The sequence below is a fragment of the Mytilus galloprovincialis genome, chromosome 2 (genome assembly GCF_965363235.1).
Source record: "Mytilus galloprovincialis chromosome 2, xbMytGall1.hap1.1, whole genome shotgun sequence".
In the NCBI taxonomy this organism is placed as follows: Eukaryota; Metazoa; Mollusca; class Bivalvia; order Mytilida; family Mytilidae; genus Mytilus; species Mytilus galloprovincialis.
Window position 1 is genome coordinate 33,377,586 of NC_134839.1, and position 19,009 is coordinate 33,396,594.

The 19,009-nt window shown below is 32.4% G+C and overlaps 1 protein-coding gene across 1 annotated transcript; it reads left to right on the top strand.

Moving 5' to 3' along the window:
• The first annotated feature begins 293 nt into the window (after positions 1-293).
• LOC143063418 (O-acyltransferase like protein-like) lies at positions 294-18,507 on the top strand. Its single transcript, XM_076235560.1, has 15 exons — positions 294-723; positions 1,511-1,662; positions 2,252-2,342; positions 3,669-3,762; positions 5,792-6,024; positions 6,316-6,483; positions 8,429-8,525; positions 9,182-9,280; positions 9,749-9,914; positions 10,679-10,758; positions 11,792-11,896; positions 13,032-13,158; positions 13,791-13,977; positions 16,569-16,711; positions 18,121-18,507. The coding sequence occupies exons 1-15, from the start codon at positions 324-326 to the stop codon at positions 18,241-18,243; spliced, it is 2,265 nt and encodes a 754-aa protein (XP_076091675.1). The 5' UTR covers positions 294-323; the 3' UTR covers positions 18,244-18,507.
• Positions 18,508-19,009: the final 502 nt, after the last annotated feature.

Consider the following 19,009-nt stretch of genomic DNA (forward strand, 5'->3'; position numbering starts at 1 on the left):
TAATAATTAATCGTGTTCATCAGTTTTGAATCTGTGTTATATTTTGCACATGCTAAACCGACACCAAGCTGTTTGGTTGATATTTCATTGATTTACTTATATTCTAATTATAATTAATTATTGTAAAGCTATCTTAAACACGTTGTTATGTTTTAAATAGACACATTGTGCAATATTACAATTATTCATCTATCCTACAGATATGAAAGGTTGTTATATATTACGATTAACTATGTGACGAAATTGTATATTGTAAATATTGTTATCAGTTTGCACTGATTATATATCAATATAAATCCAAAATATTGATATTTTCTTTCACAATGTATGGCATGGAAAGGATGCAGATCACTTGTTTTTGTTTTATTTTGTTGTGTGTCTTTTACCATTCACAAGCAAATACATATGGAGAAATCAGGAACAACGCGTACAGAATAATTGAACAATCTAAAAATCTGGATAAACACGCATTTATACCAATAGAGCGGAAACTTAAAGATGTATTCGATATGGAGAAAATTTTAACAGCTGCCAACAGACATAGTCTAACCATTGACAATCAAATGATAGACAGCAAAAATTTACCAGCGCCACCTTTCGGACTACCAAACCTTCCATCGATAAACTTCACGAATCTTGTAAAGGGAGTATCGGTTCAGTGTATGTTAGATGGCCAAAAGATTCTAACCGGAATACAGCAATCTAAACCATGGGCATTGAACAGTAAGGTTTTACTTTATATCATGAAACGTCAGTTGTCTTTAATCAATTGACATATACCGTAAACTGTATTTTCACGTTTTACCCCTACTAGTCCACTTCGCGCCAATTTAATAATCTAGTTGCGGAATTTTGTACTATACTTGATGAAGTTTAATAATAAAAGATCAAAGCTTTACATAGTCATCAATTCATATTCTACTCGCTACTTTCGCGAGTAAAACTGCTCGCGAAAATAAGCTGCCTATCAGTAGGGAGAGTAACCTGAATAATTTGTTTCCTGTCTAGGTTGAGCCCGCTTTGACAATGAGACAAAGAACCGCAATACCAGCACTGTTCCTTTGCAAAGTGCGTATGTTTTTCGCTGTGCATGTACTGATTTTTGATCATAGATACTTTTTTCCTATTATCTACAAAAGTGAAATTCCAAAGAAAGTATTCATAATATTGTCAATCGCCTTTTACTTTTTTCAGCGATAAAGTTATAAAAAGGATGAAAAGCACAGTCATTTATTGTAACATGTTAAAGCAACAAAACGAGTGCCACATGAGAAGTGAATCTGCTTATCCTCCCGTAGCACCTCCAATCACCACTGCTTTTTGTGAAGTTCGGGTTGCTCTGTCTTTATTTTCCATGTACTGTTGTTTGTCGTTTTTGTCATGCCATTGTTAGTTTGTTTTTGATACATGTATATATGAATTGAATATCACTTTGTTATATTATGCCATTCTTTTATGAATATGTTAATGTAATCGGCGCTATCAACTTATCTTTTGTTTGTGTTTTAAGTGATCGATGCCATTGCAAAGCCCCCCTCAGGAATATTAAATGGTGGGTTCACGTGGCTCGGAGATTATGATGAGTGTTTGGACATAGAAACAGATTCATTCCATGGCAAATACTGCAAAGAACAGCTGTATCTTGCTACATTTACCAACCCGGTAAGGAGGCATTTTTACTAAATGAAATGTAATAAATTATTATTTGTCGCTGAATGTGTTTTTTTTTTATAGAACTCCGTAACTATAACGATGTAAGACAACTGTAAGATATCTATTGTATGTCGTAATGTAAATTGTCACAGAAAGAAGTAAAATAACAAAAATATGCCAAATTCGAAGGAAAATTCAAATCGAAAAGTCAATTATCAAGTGTCAAACACATCAATCGAATGAAAAAATATACCTGACTTGGTACAGGCTTTTATTCTTAACTTTATTTCAATCAATATAGATCTTCTTAATCTATTTTGTTTCTTGCTGGATTTGTAAAATACTTAATTGGTGTTGTAAATCTTTAAAATCGACTGGAAAGAGAAAAAATCAGGGTATTAAACAAATCTTAGGTAATCGGATGAAATAAAAACGAGCGGGATTGGGTTTGTCGACAAGGTGGGCATCTGCTGCTAAGAATCCCCCGCAATGCGAGTTGCTACAATGGGAAATAGCACACAAATAAATACTTAAATCAAGTATTTACATCATGGTTGTGTGAATGTCTACTTAATTTTAATTGAACTTTTGATTTTAGCTGACAAGACAAAAAGGGATTAGTGTAAACGCGGGAATATGTGTTCCTAGTTCCTGTTCCAGTGATGATATTCTTACTCTTCTCAAATCAGGTATGAAAGTACATTTGTGATATTTAAGAGAAATATTTTAACAACGACTACGGTTTTCAGTTAACTTATTGTCACACGGATACGAGACATGTTTTTTAGGGATTACCAAGCAAAGTATATAAAAATAAAATACCCAGATTAAAATTTAATATTTACGCCAGACGCGCGTTTTGTCTACAAAAGACTCATCAGTGACGCTCGAATAAAAAAATGTTATAAAAGGCCAAATAAAGTACGAAGTTGAAGAGCATTGAGGACCAAATATTCCAAAAGTTTTGCCAAATAATCTATTCCTGAGGTAGAAAATCCTTAGTTTTTCAATAATTTAAAGTTTTGTTAACAATTAATTTATAATTATGAACATATCAATGATAACTCAACTCAACACAGAAGTGCTGACTACTGGGCTGGTGATACCCTGGGGGAAATCAATCTCCACCAGCAGTGGCATTGACCCAGTGGTTGCAAATAAACTCATCATAGATACCAGGATTAAATATTAATATTGACGCCAGACGCGCATTTCGTCTACAAAACACACATCAGTGACGCTCGAATAATTTTTTTTTTATAAAAGGCCAAATAAAGTACGAAGTTGAGAAGCATTGAGGACTAAAATTTCCTAAAGTTTTGCCAAATACAGCTAAGGTAATCTATTCCTGAGGTAAAAAAGCCTTAGTTTTTCAAAAAAAAACGACCGAGAAATAGAAACAAAAGTGGTATAACTAAAATATCCGGAACTGTACGGTAGAATATGCGTAAGTTATGAAACATCTGGTTTATCATGAGACCATATAACTTTCATCTGAAAAATATCTAAAAATCTAAAAAAAAAGTTAAATATGATAACAGATTGCATACAAATAATAATAAAATTGAGCATGGAAATATTTATAGTTATACTTTTGGTACTACATGTTGTTCATTAATGTATTAAGGAACCACAGAAAGCTATAATTTTCTGTCAATAAAAGGAATGTCCATATACTAAATTCATTGTATGTGTACTTTCTAAAATTTTCGAAAACATGGTTGTGTATATGTCGGAATTAACTATGCATTTGTAATTAGTAACTGTGAGTACTCTGCGATCCGTAATTAATATTTCGATTTGAGCGTCACTGATTAGTCTTATGTAGACGAAACGCGCGTCTGGCGTACTAAATTATAATCCTAGTACTTTTGATAACTGTTAGGAGGAGAGTATTCCTGTGTTTTTCTGTTTTAAAGTTTTTATGACCTGAATTTTTTTTATATTTCTTGCTTTTCGTGCCGATAATGTTAGTATTAAAAACAAATATGCCATTTTACTCTTAAACTTTTCAGTTGTGCCACAATTGTCCAACCAAACAGTATTTCCCTATAGTGGGAGTTGTGAGGAAACAGATCAGAGCTATGATACCCGAGCAATTGTTGTATTGTAAGTACGTTTAGACAAAAAAATATGAATTTGTCTTTCTATGTTGTGATATTACACTATTGTTTAAGATAATGATGGAAATGGTACGTTTAACACCGCTGCAATTGATTTCACCTGTCCTAAGTTAGGAATCTGATGTTTAGTAGTTAGCGAGTGTTAATATGGTTCATAAGTGTTTCTCGTTTCTAGTTTATCATATTGATTAATAAAGGCAACATTAGTATACCGCTGTTCGAAATTCATAAATCGATAGAGAAAAAACAAATCCGAGTTACAAACTAAAACTGAGGGAAACGCATCAAATATAAGAGAACTTCGACACAACAGAAACACAACATTAAAATGTAACACACACAGAAACGAACTATAATATAACAATGGCCATTTCCCTGACTTGGTACAGGGCATTTTAAGATAAGAGTGGTGGGTTGAACCTGGTTTTGTGGCATGACAAACCTCCCGCTTTAATGACAATGTTAATCATACTGTTGGGTTTACCGTTTGAATGGTTTGACACTAGTCATTTATAGCTTGCTGTTCGATGTAAAACAATACTCCGTATTGAAGACCGTACTTTGATCTATAATGGTTCACTTTTATAAATTGTGACCTGGATGGAGAGTTGTCTCATTTGGCACTCATACCACATCTTCTTATATCTAGATAATATGTTGTGAAACATAGCACGGCTTTGTGTATAATCATCGATAGTTTCACTATGTCGGTAAAAAAAACCTGATAAGCTTTTTTTATCGGAAGAGTTATCGTCCTATCCATCATTTTCTACCCTTCCGTAGCATCTGATTTGACCCCCAGTTTTTAGTGGAGTTCGTGCTGTTTCTTATTTATTATTTATAACTGTTGATGTAAATGTCCTTTGATTTTTTTAGTCTTTGTTTACTATTTGATTTTGATTGTTATTGTCTTTCTACATAGGAAAATGCCTGTACCAAGTCATGAATATGACAGTTGTTGTCCATTTGTTTGATGTGTTTTAGCTTTAGATTTTGCCATTTGATAAGGGACTTTCCGTTCTGAATTTTCCTCTGAGTTTATTATTTTTGTGATCTTTCTTCTTATAAGAATTACTACGGTAAAAGAGGGATGAAAGATACAAAATGGACATTCATAGTATTATTTCTTCGTCATTTATTTCTAAGTCGGTCATTAGACGTACCGACAGTCCACTCAAGCTTCCAGTTTATTTTTGGTCAATTATACTTCAGAAAGAAGATAAAACTTCCGTCACAAACACCAATGAAAATTTACCACAGACGATGATAAGGAAAGTTAATCTTTTTTAAACAGATTCCTGTAATCAAAATTCACTGGATAGTTATTTAATAAAAGTAACAGATTCAACTGATATTTTATCATAATCAAAAAATGTTGATGGGCACACAATACTACATGTCGAAATGTTTACCTAGTGATTTTGGAAAAGCGAAAATCAAAGAAGGGCGGGTAAGAATTTGTCTAAGGTTTTCCCTAATATATACAATTGTGTCACATTATACATTTCATAATTACTTCTGGTCGACGTATTTGTTTTTAATGTCCAGTTTTAATTACTTATCGCTACCAGTATTTTAATTGACAGTGAAGTGATACATAAATAACATATGTTGCAAATGTTCCTGTATTTAATATTATAACTTTCGTAGGATCAAAACTGTTGAATTTTTGAAATGCTAAAGCCTTTCTACCTAAGGAATAAATTACCATAGCTGTATTTGGCCAAACTTTAGGAATTTGGTACTCGATGCTCTTCAAAATCGTACTTTATTTGGCCTTTTAAACTGTTTTTGATTCGAGCGGCAGTGATGAGTCGTTTGTAGACGAAACGCGCGTCTGTCGTAAATACAAAATTTAATCCTGGTATCTATGATGAGTTTATTTATCGAAAAGCTTTTCTGGATTTTCATTCATAAGAAACACTCAAATTTAAGGAATCTATTTTACTTCTATACTTCTTTTCCTACTTCAATTGAATAAAGGATGATAAAATATAGCTTTGGTTTTTTTTCAGAGTCATTCTTTCAAATTTTGCTATTGTTATAACGTTAGCCACAATATATGATGTCTTCATACGGGTGATGGAAAAACGTCAGAAACAAAAACCGAAAGGTGGTATCATCAATATATCGTACGTCTCTAGTGAAGAAAAGGAAACTGGAGATGATTATAAACCTAAGGTAGAGGAACCGGAAGTATCTGTAGATGTTGGTCAAGACAGAAATGAAACATCTGCGTACACACCAGGTACCGTTGGTTGCACAGTGTTATAGTAGTGAAATATTATTCTAATAAACAACATAGGAGTGATTTAAAATGAACAACAATGTAAGGTATTAGATACTAAATATGTTGATAAAAGCTAAATAATATAAATTAAATAAGTCTTACTTAAGAGTAAAGGTTTATTCATGAATATAGATTCTTCTTATGCATATTTTTACTTATGATCAAAGAGGGTTCTGCGTTTGCTCATTGCATGTATAAACTCAGAGTTATATTTTAAAATCAAACATTTATTATATTTTTGCTTTAAAGGTATTATAGGGAAAGCGTGGCTGTCGTTTTCTATTTATACAAATATTGAAAAAATTCTTGGAACCAAACAAGCAGCTGGAACATTGACAGCTATCAATGGTATACGGTTTATCAGTATGTCGTGGGTCATCCTTGGACATACATTTGCCTTTGGATTAGGTCAAATGGGTAGGTATGTCTTTCATCATTTTGTCCGTACTTGTACGGGTGTTTATTAGCATTATAATAGTAGTACGATACAAAGGGTATAACACATATTCCCTAACACATCAGACCACATAACGCAAAGCTAATGTTATTTCTGTATAACAATGTTTTCCAGTTATTTCAATACTGTAACATGTATTCGATTGAGTATTGTATATGTAGGACTCGGGTGTGCGATCGGGACGCTGAAGTGCGATGGTCACGCTAAAGTGCGATGGTCCACGCCAAAGTAAGATGGTCCTTTCGCTGAAGTGCGATGGTTTTGTGTATGGCGTTTGAATAATATGACGTTTTCAAAAAGAACATGGATTCGCAGCGTGAGAATAGGGTTTTGTAGATGAAGGTTTCATGCTAACAAAGGAAAGTAAGGAAAAAATATAGAATCGAACAATTTAAGACCCGAACAGTTTTAAGCATTACATGTTGAGGTTACAAAAATATGTTTAAACATCTTAGGCAGCAAAGCGGCTGAAAGTTAAACTTGGTCACCAAATGGGCTAACCAGTATTCTGAATTATGCCGCAGACTGATATTCTACGATTAATACAATATACTTATCTTAATGGCAATCTTAATTAATCTGCACGTAAGCGTCACATTATTTAATTTGGGCAATTTGATAAAAACAAATGCTAGTATTAGCTATGTTTCAATATTTTGCTACATCAAATTCATATAATGTTGTTTTATTCTCGAGATCCTTTTGTTTTGTTTTGAAAGAACACCGTCGCTCTAGTCTTATTTTTTTCATGGTTTCAGTGTTGATTGTGTACAACATGTCAGACAGAAATTAACCTGACTAAACCCTACGCGTACTTCCCAATTTATCACCCTTATCTTTATTTTTCGTGAAATAATTGACAATCCTCGCTATAAGTCAAGCATAGATTTACTTGTCAGTATTTTACTTCGTGGATACTGTTTCGACATCAGGTATATATAAATTGATGAAAAATTGTTGAGAGCAATTACTAAGTTTTATCATAATATTTAAGTAAATGTACTATTATAAAGACCTACTCGCTGAATCTTTTTTTTTTTATTTCTCCCTTGAACACCTGAATCCATACTTTTGCGTGCTAGAATTAAAGACTTGGAAAATTAGATTAAAACAAAGTTTTAAGTCTTTGGTTTGATCTAAACAGTAGTTAAAAGCATCTTCCAAATAAGAGGCTAGCAGCTACTTTTGTCAAATTTTAGTGGTGTTATTTTATTAAAACAGCTCATGTACATTTTGCTTTTATTCAAAGTCTTAGGTTGGCCACCGCACTACAGCATAACCACCATCGCACTTCAGCGTAGATATCAACAAGTTAACGTCACAATGTCACCATCGCACTTCAGCGTGTTAACCATCGCACTTCAGCGTGTTAACCATCGCACTTCAGCGTGTTAACCATCGCACTTCAGCGTGACAATCGCGGTTCCGAGTCCTACATATATAATGGCTTTTTAATGCCACTTTCAAAATTGTTGCTATTTTGAGGCAATAACATTTGAGTGCCTTAAAATAACAACCGACAGGAAACACTGACAATATTAATCAATTAAGATTGAAGTCGAATGCACCTGCCATGTGCAGGCTTCACTCCAAAACTCAGTGTTAGTTAAACAGTGGTTGGACTACTTAGACCAATCGACCATCGAGGCCCCTTTGATTCATGAATTAAATTTGTATTCATACATTTTACCGTTTCTTTGTCTCTTTGCTTATTCTTCATAATATGAATTTCGCATGTGGTCTTCTATCGTCGCATAATGATTTATTTATTTATTTATTTTATATAGTTATACAGAAGTTTGATACAAATAACTAATCATATTATCAATATAATAAAGTACAGGAATTGCTTCAACCATAAAGTTTGTCCATGCAAATTTTATCTAATTTATAATTGTTTTACAGACAATGGGGCTCAGGTATACACGAAGTTCATTAAACGGAAATCATTTATGGCCATCATGAACGCAGAAGTATCGGTCGATTCTTTCTTTGCTTTAAGGTAAAACTGAAATATGAAATTTATAATAAAAAAAAAGACGGGAATACTGTCGTCGTCCTTCATTCAATTTAGATCAGACTAATAGTTACATACCATTATAGTCTGTTTAAAGTTTTAAAGGAGGCGATACTATCAGGTCACTTTATATTATCTAAATATTCTCTTAGATTTGTCTTATTTCACGATAATGCCATTAACATTTAGATATAAGCTTTGGCTTTATAACAAAATGTTTGGTACAAGATGAATTTTACATAGAAGAAAAATGTAAAAAAAAAAAATACTGAACTCCGAGGAAAATTCAAAACGGAAATTCCCTATTCAAATGGCAAAATCAAATGATAAAACACACCAAACGAATGGACAACAACTGTTATATTCCTGACTTGGTAAGGCATTCTCAAATGTAAAAAAAAACTCTTACTTGTACGATAGTCGAATCAAGCTCCATTATATTTATAACGATCCGTGAACAAATTTTACGATTATCTTTTCGTTTACATGTGCGATAGTTACACTATAAAGTTTGACAAGTGCATAATTACACTATAAAGTTTGACAAGTTCATAGTTACATCTAAACTAGGGCGTCTCTTTTTAGTATTTTACATATTAAATTGGTTGAGATTAATAATAATAATAATTATATATTTTCAGTGGTACCTTATTGGCATATTTGATACTCCAACAACTGCAGAAACACAAAAGCGCCTTAAAGCTTAATTGGTTTATGTTCTACTTTCATCGGTTTTGGAGGTTGGTATGATATATTTAAAGGGACACTTCATAGATTTAAGGTTTTTGCTTTTTTCGTCAGGTTAAAAAATCATCGGCATAAGCACTTCTTCACAAGGCTTCGGTGAAATATTTTGTCTGTTCGAATTTTTTTAAATTAAATATTTGGTTAGATGTCTATACTCTACATATACAAATAGCCTTAAGAGGGCAAATAAATTTAAAAAAAAAACTAGGATCAAAACCTCCATTGAATGATAACTTGACAGATCATCTAGACAAAAGTATGCATCATTAAATAGTACATGCACCAAATTTGAAAGGTGTTAGCGACAATTTAGACAAGCAAATTATAAAATCAACAACTTAAACCAACTATTCAAATACTATAAAAGTTCTATATTTTGACTAATTTAAACTAAATCAGAAAAAAAAACCATAGACCAGACATGACAGGGTACATTTCAATTCTTTCTTTTTATTTTCTAGGTTGACTCCACCATATATGCTTGTTCTGATGGTATTTACAGGACTTTATCCCTATCTCGGCAGTGGTCCGTTTTGGAGTGACAGTAGAAAATCACCAGATAATTGTCATACAAACTGGTGGTATAACCTTTTATACATCAACAACTTTAACAAAGAATCAAATGAGGTCAGTTAATCAGGCGAAAATAACAAAAGTTATAATTCATTTTTGTTTTTTAATGTTAATATCACAAACACAATCTTTGTCATCCACGCGATCAATATATTGTAACAAATTATTCGGGACATTTTAATTTGCATTTTGTATATTTATATATTAATTTGTGAGATATCTCCTTTTTACACATTTATCAAGATCAACAATATAATACCAAGGCGAATACTACAGAATATGTTTCATTCTGCTTACATTTGTTAATTTTAGTTATGAAGGGCGAGTGAATAAGATTAGATACCTATAAATCAACGAGATGTTCTTAATTTTATCATATTTTTTAAGTCATTAACACTTATTCGTCTCTTGGTCGTTTTCAATGATTTTGATTTCGGTTACGATTTCCTTTCTTATGATTTTTATTTAAATTTCCAGTATAAATTTTCATTTTTATAAAAAGTTATCCTTTCAATAATATTTAAATAAATAAAAGACATTTCGTGATGCCTATTTCCTTCATTATTCTTAATTAAATTTTCGGTATTATTTTTCTTAAAGACTTTAAGTTAAGGCATTTCAGATAGATTTTCTTCTCATTTTAGTGTTTTGGTTTGCGCTAGTGTTAAGCAAATGACATGCAGTCTTTTCTTCTCTTTTTAGTGTTTTGGTAGGGCTTGGTATTTAGCAAATGACATGCAGTTTTTTCTTCTCTTTTTAGTGTTTTGGTAGGGCTTGGTATTTAGCAAATGACATGCAGTTTTTTCTTCTCTTTTTAGTGTTTTGCTTGGGCTTGGTATTTAGCAAATGACATGCAGTTTTTTGTAATCAGTCCAATTATTCTGATTCCCATGTATTAGTAAGTAAAAATCCATAAGAAATCTATGTGATTAATGTTGTAAAACTATATCAGTTTCTAGTAACCATTACTCAAATGTCGGGTATTGTCAATCTGGTAATATCTAATCTAAGTTGTTGCAATAACTGAATGTATTTGAAAGCAGTACATTAGAAAAATCAATAAAGGAAACACATTTAACTAAAGTCAGATATATTCTAACAGAAAATGACATGAAGATAATGGTGTTGTTTGTTTCAATTAAAAGCTTCAAAATACTAAAGTATTTCATAGAAAACTGGAACCCTAAATAGTAACAAAATAGAAAAGTCCTAAAATGTGGGCTACAACAGTTTTTTATAACGCTAAAGTTGGATTGTATATTTGGTTAACAGAAATCAGGGTATTTCTTCTATCGTTATTAAAATATTTAAATGATAATACTAATAATTTAAAAGTTTAAAAAGAAATAGCAAAAACATAAAATCTGTATAAGCTTGATTAATAATTGGGATTTAAAGGTATACTTCAACTAGAACATCACTTGTAAAATCAAACACGATTCTGTGTTCCACTTTATCTGCTGAATAATCATTTTAACGTTTAAAAGCCATAAGTAAAATCACACCAGCAAATATTAAAAACATGATCTGGTTTTTCATTTAAAAGATGTTTTTAAAAAAAATTTAAAACTAACGCGGATAGCTTTTAATGGTATTCCAAGTATGTTCAGGGTTTATTGTGAACATTAGTATGTGAAAACAACATACGAATGTTTTTCTGCTGGTTGCTACAATAATTAGGAAAAAGTGGTAAGAATCACAGAATGGTTAAATCTTAAGACATTGAAGAGAGAGGCCAAATATACCAAAAGAACTTTCAACCTATAAACAAACAACACCACTGCAAAAAATAAAAACAAAACAAAACATAGACAAACAGCAATCTACAAACCACAGTAAATTGACATTTTTGTTTTACCGTAAAAGTTACCAATATTTAAGACTTGTATCATGTAAGACCTATGCTATTTATATCTGTATTCTTAATTTAGTTCTAAAATAGCAGGAACAGTCGTGACGGGTGTAATGTGGTTAGGTTGTGCCATAGCAACAGGACTTGTTTCCAGACATTTTGATCTTCAAACCGCTCAAAAAGGGTACGTTGAAGGTTATATGATTAACAAAGTTTGAGTGTTGTTGTAAGAGGATTTCATTAAAAAAAGAAGGTTTTTACCTATATAAAGCAAGGTGTAATTGCAGTACACGATGATGTGACATATAATATATAGATATGGTAAGATGTGGTATGAGTGTAAATGAGACAACTCTCCATACAAATAACAATTTATAAAAGTAAACCATTATAGGTCAATGTACGGCCTTCAACATGGAGCCTTTGCTCACACCGAACAACAAGCTATAAAGGGCCCCAAAAATTACTAGACGTGGATAACCATTCAAACGGGAAAACCAACGGTAATGATTTATGCATTAATCAGATGTTATAGTCTAAATAAAGGCAACAGAAGAATAACGTTGTTCAAAATTCATAAATGGATTGAGTGAAAACAAATGCGGGTTACAAACTAAAACTGAAGGAAATACATCAACTATAAGAGGAAAACAAATGAACAATACTACCACTGAAGTGAACAGAAACAAACGCCAACACACATAGAAACGAACTATTTGATAATAACTGCCATGTTCCTTACCTGGTACAGGACATTTTCATCTTTCCCCTCGTTATTCTGTTGGAAAAGTGCCAATGAGACACCTCTCAATCAAAGTCCCAATTAATAAAACTTAACCAATATAGGTCGAGGTTAGGTCTTCAACACGGAGTCTTGGCTCACACCGAACAACAAGCTATAAAGGGCGTCAAGATCACTAGTTAAACGATTCAAACGGTTAAAACAAACGGTCTAATCTATATAGAAAACGAGAAACGAGAAACACTTATGAACCACATCAACAAACGACAACTACTGAACCTCAGATTCCTGTATTGGGACTGGTGCAAACAGTTGCAGCTTTTTCAAGCGTTTTAATGGTACGAAACCTTCACCCTTATCTTAACCAATAGCGTAACATCTCAACATAGAAAGACACACTATAAAATATCAATCAAAATGGCTTAACTCAATCAAAAGACATATTAACACAAATGAGAATACACTGAACGAATAAATTTGATCTATGAAACAATGTAAATACAAAATTAATAAAATAAATTAAGCTAAAAAGTACATATCCTATAGTTAATATATTTTATATATATCATGTATACAGACCACACAGTGAGGATTATTTCAACCAGTATTACCAACGGCCTTACACTCGCTTAGGACCATATTTAGTCGGTATGTTCTGTGGTTTCCTGTTGTACCAAACTAAGTGTAAATGTAAGATAAATAAGGTTAGTATATAGACAAAATCCGGTCTGTGTTTCTGTTTGATATATAAGGCTTTCTATCGATTTAATGTGTTTAGCCTTTTTCAAATGGTTTCAATATGGTCTTTTTCTGTAGTTCTATTACGCCACTGTTCACGGTTAAGGGAGGGTTGTGCACTCGCAACATGTTTTACACACAACATCTGTTATGTGCCTGTCCCAAGCCAGGAGCCTATAGTGGTAGTCGTTTGTACTATCATTTTGGTTTGTCGTGTATTATTTTGTAATAAATCAAGTACTTAGTTTTTCTCAATTAAATTGATTAATATATTTCATGTCGAAGCATTTTATAGCCGACAATACAGCATTGGCGGATCCAGGGGGTCCGGGGGTTGCTTACATCCTCTTCATCTGAACTTGGATTGATAGTTGTTTCATTTCAGGTATATATTTAGGTTAATCAGACAACAACTTAATAACACTTTAAGACATGAAAAGACTTCTAACATGTTCTGATGCAACAAATGGTCCTCAACTATGAAAGGTGTACATGATCCGATAAATTGCTGATCGTTCTAGATCTGCACGAACATTGCAGTTTGTTATAACACTTTCGTTTAAAGTGTAAAAATAAAAGGTAATGTTTTATGTTTCAGTACCTTAACTTAGTTTTATGGGCAGTTTTTACCGCAATTGCCAGTGCAGCACTATATGGTGTCTACAGGGATTATAATGGTCATCCGTTTTCAACTGATCTTGCAGCTACTTTCAACACTTTACACAGAACTGCATGGAGTCTTGGTGTTTGTTGGGTTATATTTGCATGCGCAACAGGAAATGGAGGTTTGTTATCAATTAAGTAATGACTATAATAGGGTCTATACTGTTTTGTTAATAATAGAAAATTCTAAAAACAAAATACTGTAAACCAAATTATTTTCGCGGATACTTTATTTCGCGTTTAGACCTTTCTAGCCCAGTTCGTGGCGACTTAATTTTACGATTCTCAAATTTACTTGATGTAGTTAAGTAAGGACAAATCCAAGTTTTTACACACTTGTGACGATTTATAATTGCGAAATTCACTCGCGAAAATTAGATGGTTTACAGTAACACTTATAGACAGAAAGAAATAGAAATAGATAAATATAATCACTTATCTTACCTTCTATACATTTCTAGTAATATGATTGGTTAAAAGCGTCCTCGTGGAAACCGTGTATATTTAATATGGGGACGAAGTCCCCAATAACAGTAGAAAATTCAATAAAAAAAAAATTTGGGAAAATTTCCCGAATTTTTCATTGTACTAATGAACTCAAAATCGTTTAATTTTTTTATGTCATGTTTTGAAATCCCGGACATGCGCAGAAATGTACAATGTACTTTCTTTTTCCGGTCTCGTTTGTATGAAACTTTGAGTAAAATATATATTTATCAGTCTAGTATAAAATAGGAAGGAACGCGCAATACCAATTTCATTTTTAATAATTCCTTGATATGAAAAAACGTTACCTGATGATAGAGTTTCTTTGTTTACATTGCATATGACGTCATAATTTAAATAACGTCACAACTAAAATCCCTAACAACAGAACCAAAATCGGAAACGTTACGGTATCCCCATTTACAGGTAATGCCTGCCTCATATTATTAGGTTAGTTGGGGACGGGGCTTATTTCATACACAGTTAGTAGTGGAGTTACGTCCCTTTATATTCCATATAAGGTAATAAGGAAGGCGGGGCTTATTTCATACACGGTTAGTAGTGGTGTTACGTCCCTTTAGTAAAACAAAACAGTACTGAGAAAAAATCTTAAAGGTTTCAACAGACGAAGAAAGTGATGATAAAGTGAAATAAATTCATAAAACACATTTAAATCTAACACGTTGTCATTGTTGGCATCTGTTTTTGTAGGATCAAAGATAGTAGTTTCTTAATCATGTTAATGCTAACTGTATTGAAGACTTGCTCATTTTGATAGGTCTCTAGTCTAAATTTTACACGTTAAGATAGTCGGTAAGATAAATTCGTTACATAGTGTGTTAGTGACGTAATACGGTATATATGGGGTCAATAAATTCTATATGGGGGTTCGAGCTTCGCTCTCACCCCATATGGAATTTACTGACCCAATATATACCGTATTAGGTCATTAGCACCAGCACACTATGTAACTAATAATATTTGTAGTTATTCTCTAAGGTATAAGTTTTAACAGGAAACCCGGAAATATTGATATCAAATGGTAGCAAAGTTCTGCAAAGAAAAACATGAAATCATCCTATGAAATGTCCGTAATACAACAGATTTGTAACTACATAATAGTTCTTGAATAACTGGTCATTATCGTGGTATATGAACAAACCACAGGACAGCGGTATTGACTAAGATATTGATAATGACTGAGCCGAATGCGAGGTCATTATCGCTGTCACAGTCAATACCACTGTAATACGGTTTTCTTGTCATACAAGTTTTCTTGTCCGTTTTGTTCTGTTAATGAAAGATGAAATGTATTACTGATGAATAATGAATGTCATGTGGTCCCTATTTATCCAATAAGAGAAGCTTATTCTCCACCGATATGAAATTATAATCGATAATTGCTTATAAATAAAATCAATATGAAATTGGAAAACCAATTAAAGTCTTATTAGAATATAAAGTGTAAAGAAAAACGACAGTTTTAGTTTTCAAAAGAGGAGGAATATCGACAATCACTGATATTGAAATGATATTTTAGCTCATAACTATACAACATTAAAAATAAATTGCAGGTTTAAGTTCGAAGAACAATAATGGATTTTTATATAAACTTGATTTTTTAGTTGATTTCCTTCCAGTACGAAATACACATGACACACATGAATTAAGTCAGTCATTTCTCATCCATTAAGATAGTCTTATGCTGGTTAAGTTTAACTTCATAGAAACTAGGTATATCCTGAATTGTACAGGTTTTACCTTTCTGCATGCCAATTTTCAACATACATTCAAAATCATATAAGAAAGAAGAGAGCTCCCGAAAGGAGGTACCACTAAAAATAACCCCTGGTTTTCTGGAAATCTTAAATTAGTATACCATGGAGCACATTAATCCTCAATTTTAAATGCAAACTCCTAGACAGGTAAAATTTGGCTCAAAATGGTCTTAATATATGTCTCTTTCAACAAAAGTTTCATTTCTGCAAATTTGTTGGTTAGTTTAGGTGAACAATGACATCAAATGCACTATTTTTTGTCCGAGTAGGCCTACTTTCACATACGTTCTAAATTTGAGGGAGTAATTGGTGGTATGACACCTTTAGTCATTTGATTATGTAATTTCTTTTTTAAATATTCCTCGGAGTTCAGTATTTTTGTGATTTTACTTTTAATAAACAATTGATACGTTTGTAAATAAAAATCATCATTGCTTACTTTTTTGTAGGAATAGTTAACACCATTTTGTCATGGAAAGCTTTTGTACCTTTGGGCAAATTAACTTACTGTGCCTACTTAGTCCATCCTATTGTAATTTTCTACTTTTTTGGTTCAAGGAGGAAGCTTATTCATGTCGATACTCATGAAATTGTAAGTCATGTTTAACATCGTATATCAGTCGTTTCTGCATTAAATCACACAAAACAGCATCACATCATCATGAAATACAGACAACCAAATAATATATTCGTTTGTTAAGCGCGGCTTAAATCGTTGTTAAAATTTTTAAGGTGCTTCACAATTATATAATGTATACTGCAACCACTATGTACGATTTCATGAACTAATAAGTCACTCGAAAAAATGTCTTCAATACAGTTTGTTTTATTATCCACTGGCATTTTCTCTGCAGAGAAAGACACATTTACCTTTAAATAATACCTTAAACCGTTCATATACGACGTACATGCAAAGAAGCATAACGTCTTGGGTAATCAATGGTGCTGGTGACAATTTTCCATATAAAAAAAAATAATTCTGCAACCGAATGATTGATCATTTAATTAGTGCAAACAAGTGCTAAGATAGCGGATAACAAAAGGAAATTCAAACAGTAAGTCGAAAATAAACTGACAACGCCATGGCTTAAAAAAGAAGAAAAAATCCAGTCAAACAGCAGTACACAAAAAGCAATAACAAAAAAACGAAGACTGAGTAACACAAAAGTGAAGTTATTTTTTAGACACACTATTGATATTATGTTATACACATAATTTTGAATCGGATTTCAGTATTTTTGTGATTTTACTTCTTTCTAAAGATATCAGAATAACAGTCTAATCTGTAATTGCCAAGTGCCTTCCCGATTGTGGCATTTACTAAATGTGGATTTACTTGACGGGTGCTGCATGCATAGAAAAACACTATTTCCCTGTCAATACATCTGGCCTGGAAGTAATAAAACTTTCGAGTCAGTCTTTTGTACTCAAACTCCAAAATCAACGAATGAAAATGCTGAATTTCATGTTTCGAGCATGATGTTTGTCCTCCGAGCACTGAGCAAAGTTTTATGACTTCAACACCTGGCCTCACGGTCATAAAACTTTCGAGCATGATTTTCGTACTCAGACTCAAAAATCAACCAATCTAATTGCTGGATTTCATGTTTCGAGCATGATTTTTGTGCTCCGAGCACTGAGCAAAGTGTTATGCTTTCAAGGCCAGGCGTTGCGTTCATAAAACTTTTGAGCACGATTTTTGTACTCAGACTCAAGAATCAATCAATCAAAATACCTGATTTTGTGTTTCGAGCACTTATTTCGCACTCGGAGTACTGAGTAAAGTTTTATGACCGAGAGCTCCTGTTTGAGTTCATGCAATACCCTTGTATCTTTTTTCTACTATTTTTGGTTTTTTGGTTTGTTTTAGTGGGATTTTTTTTCTTCATCCATTAATGCGTTTTAAACATCTGTAAACTAGTGTTGTTTATTTTTCTTTATTAGCCTTCTGTAAAAATGAGGAAGTTACGTAAAACTAAATTACATGTTTTGTCTCAACAGATATATGAATATCTTGGAAATCTTGTATTAGCATATGCCTGTGCCTTCGTTGCGTCGCTAGCATTTGAAGCTCCTATGATGGGATTGGAAAAGGTTATATTCAGACGTGGTGATAAGAAGTGAAACTGTGACGTTTATATATTGAAAAATAGTGATTGTCAAACTAAAAATAGATTTTAATGTATACTGGAAAACAATTTTAGTATTGGTAACGTATGGTGTTGCAAAAAGATGGGTTTTTTTGTATTTGTTTCACTGACAGTGTTAAAAATATGGTTCTAATGTTTATCAGGAGAAATTTTATATCTTATGTTGTTTCTATGCTACACACCATGATGCAGTATTGTTATATTTAGATTCCATGTGTAAAATAAAGAATGAAGATAATATCAGTGTCATTTTTACTGAAATGTTTTCTTGATCTTTTCGAAACATTACAAGCGAAATTGAAGATATAACTTTTTTTTCAGTTCTCATTTGTTAGTGTCTAACCCGGTTTTTTGTAAAGTTTGAGCTGCTCAGTTTTAAAATGGATGGCTTTTCCTTTTCGTATTTCTTACATTACAATACCGTATATGAGACACCATGATGTCTTGGCCGTCTGTTTCGTATCCTTAAAATAACGTTACCGTATTTGTGACAGTTTTGACTTTCCGTCTTGTATCGCTTTCATTTCATTACCGTATATGTGAAATCAGGATATTTTCGACACCTGTTTTCAGTCGGAAACCAGGTTGAAATAGAACAAAAGAAACGAAGCTCTTTGTTAGAGAAGGCGATAAATGCTTACTGTAATGTTTACTATAGTGACAAAAATTTTAAAAGTTAATAGAAACAACCAAAATTACAATTTTCTTCTCAATTATGAAGTGTTTTATTTTGAAAACAC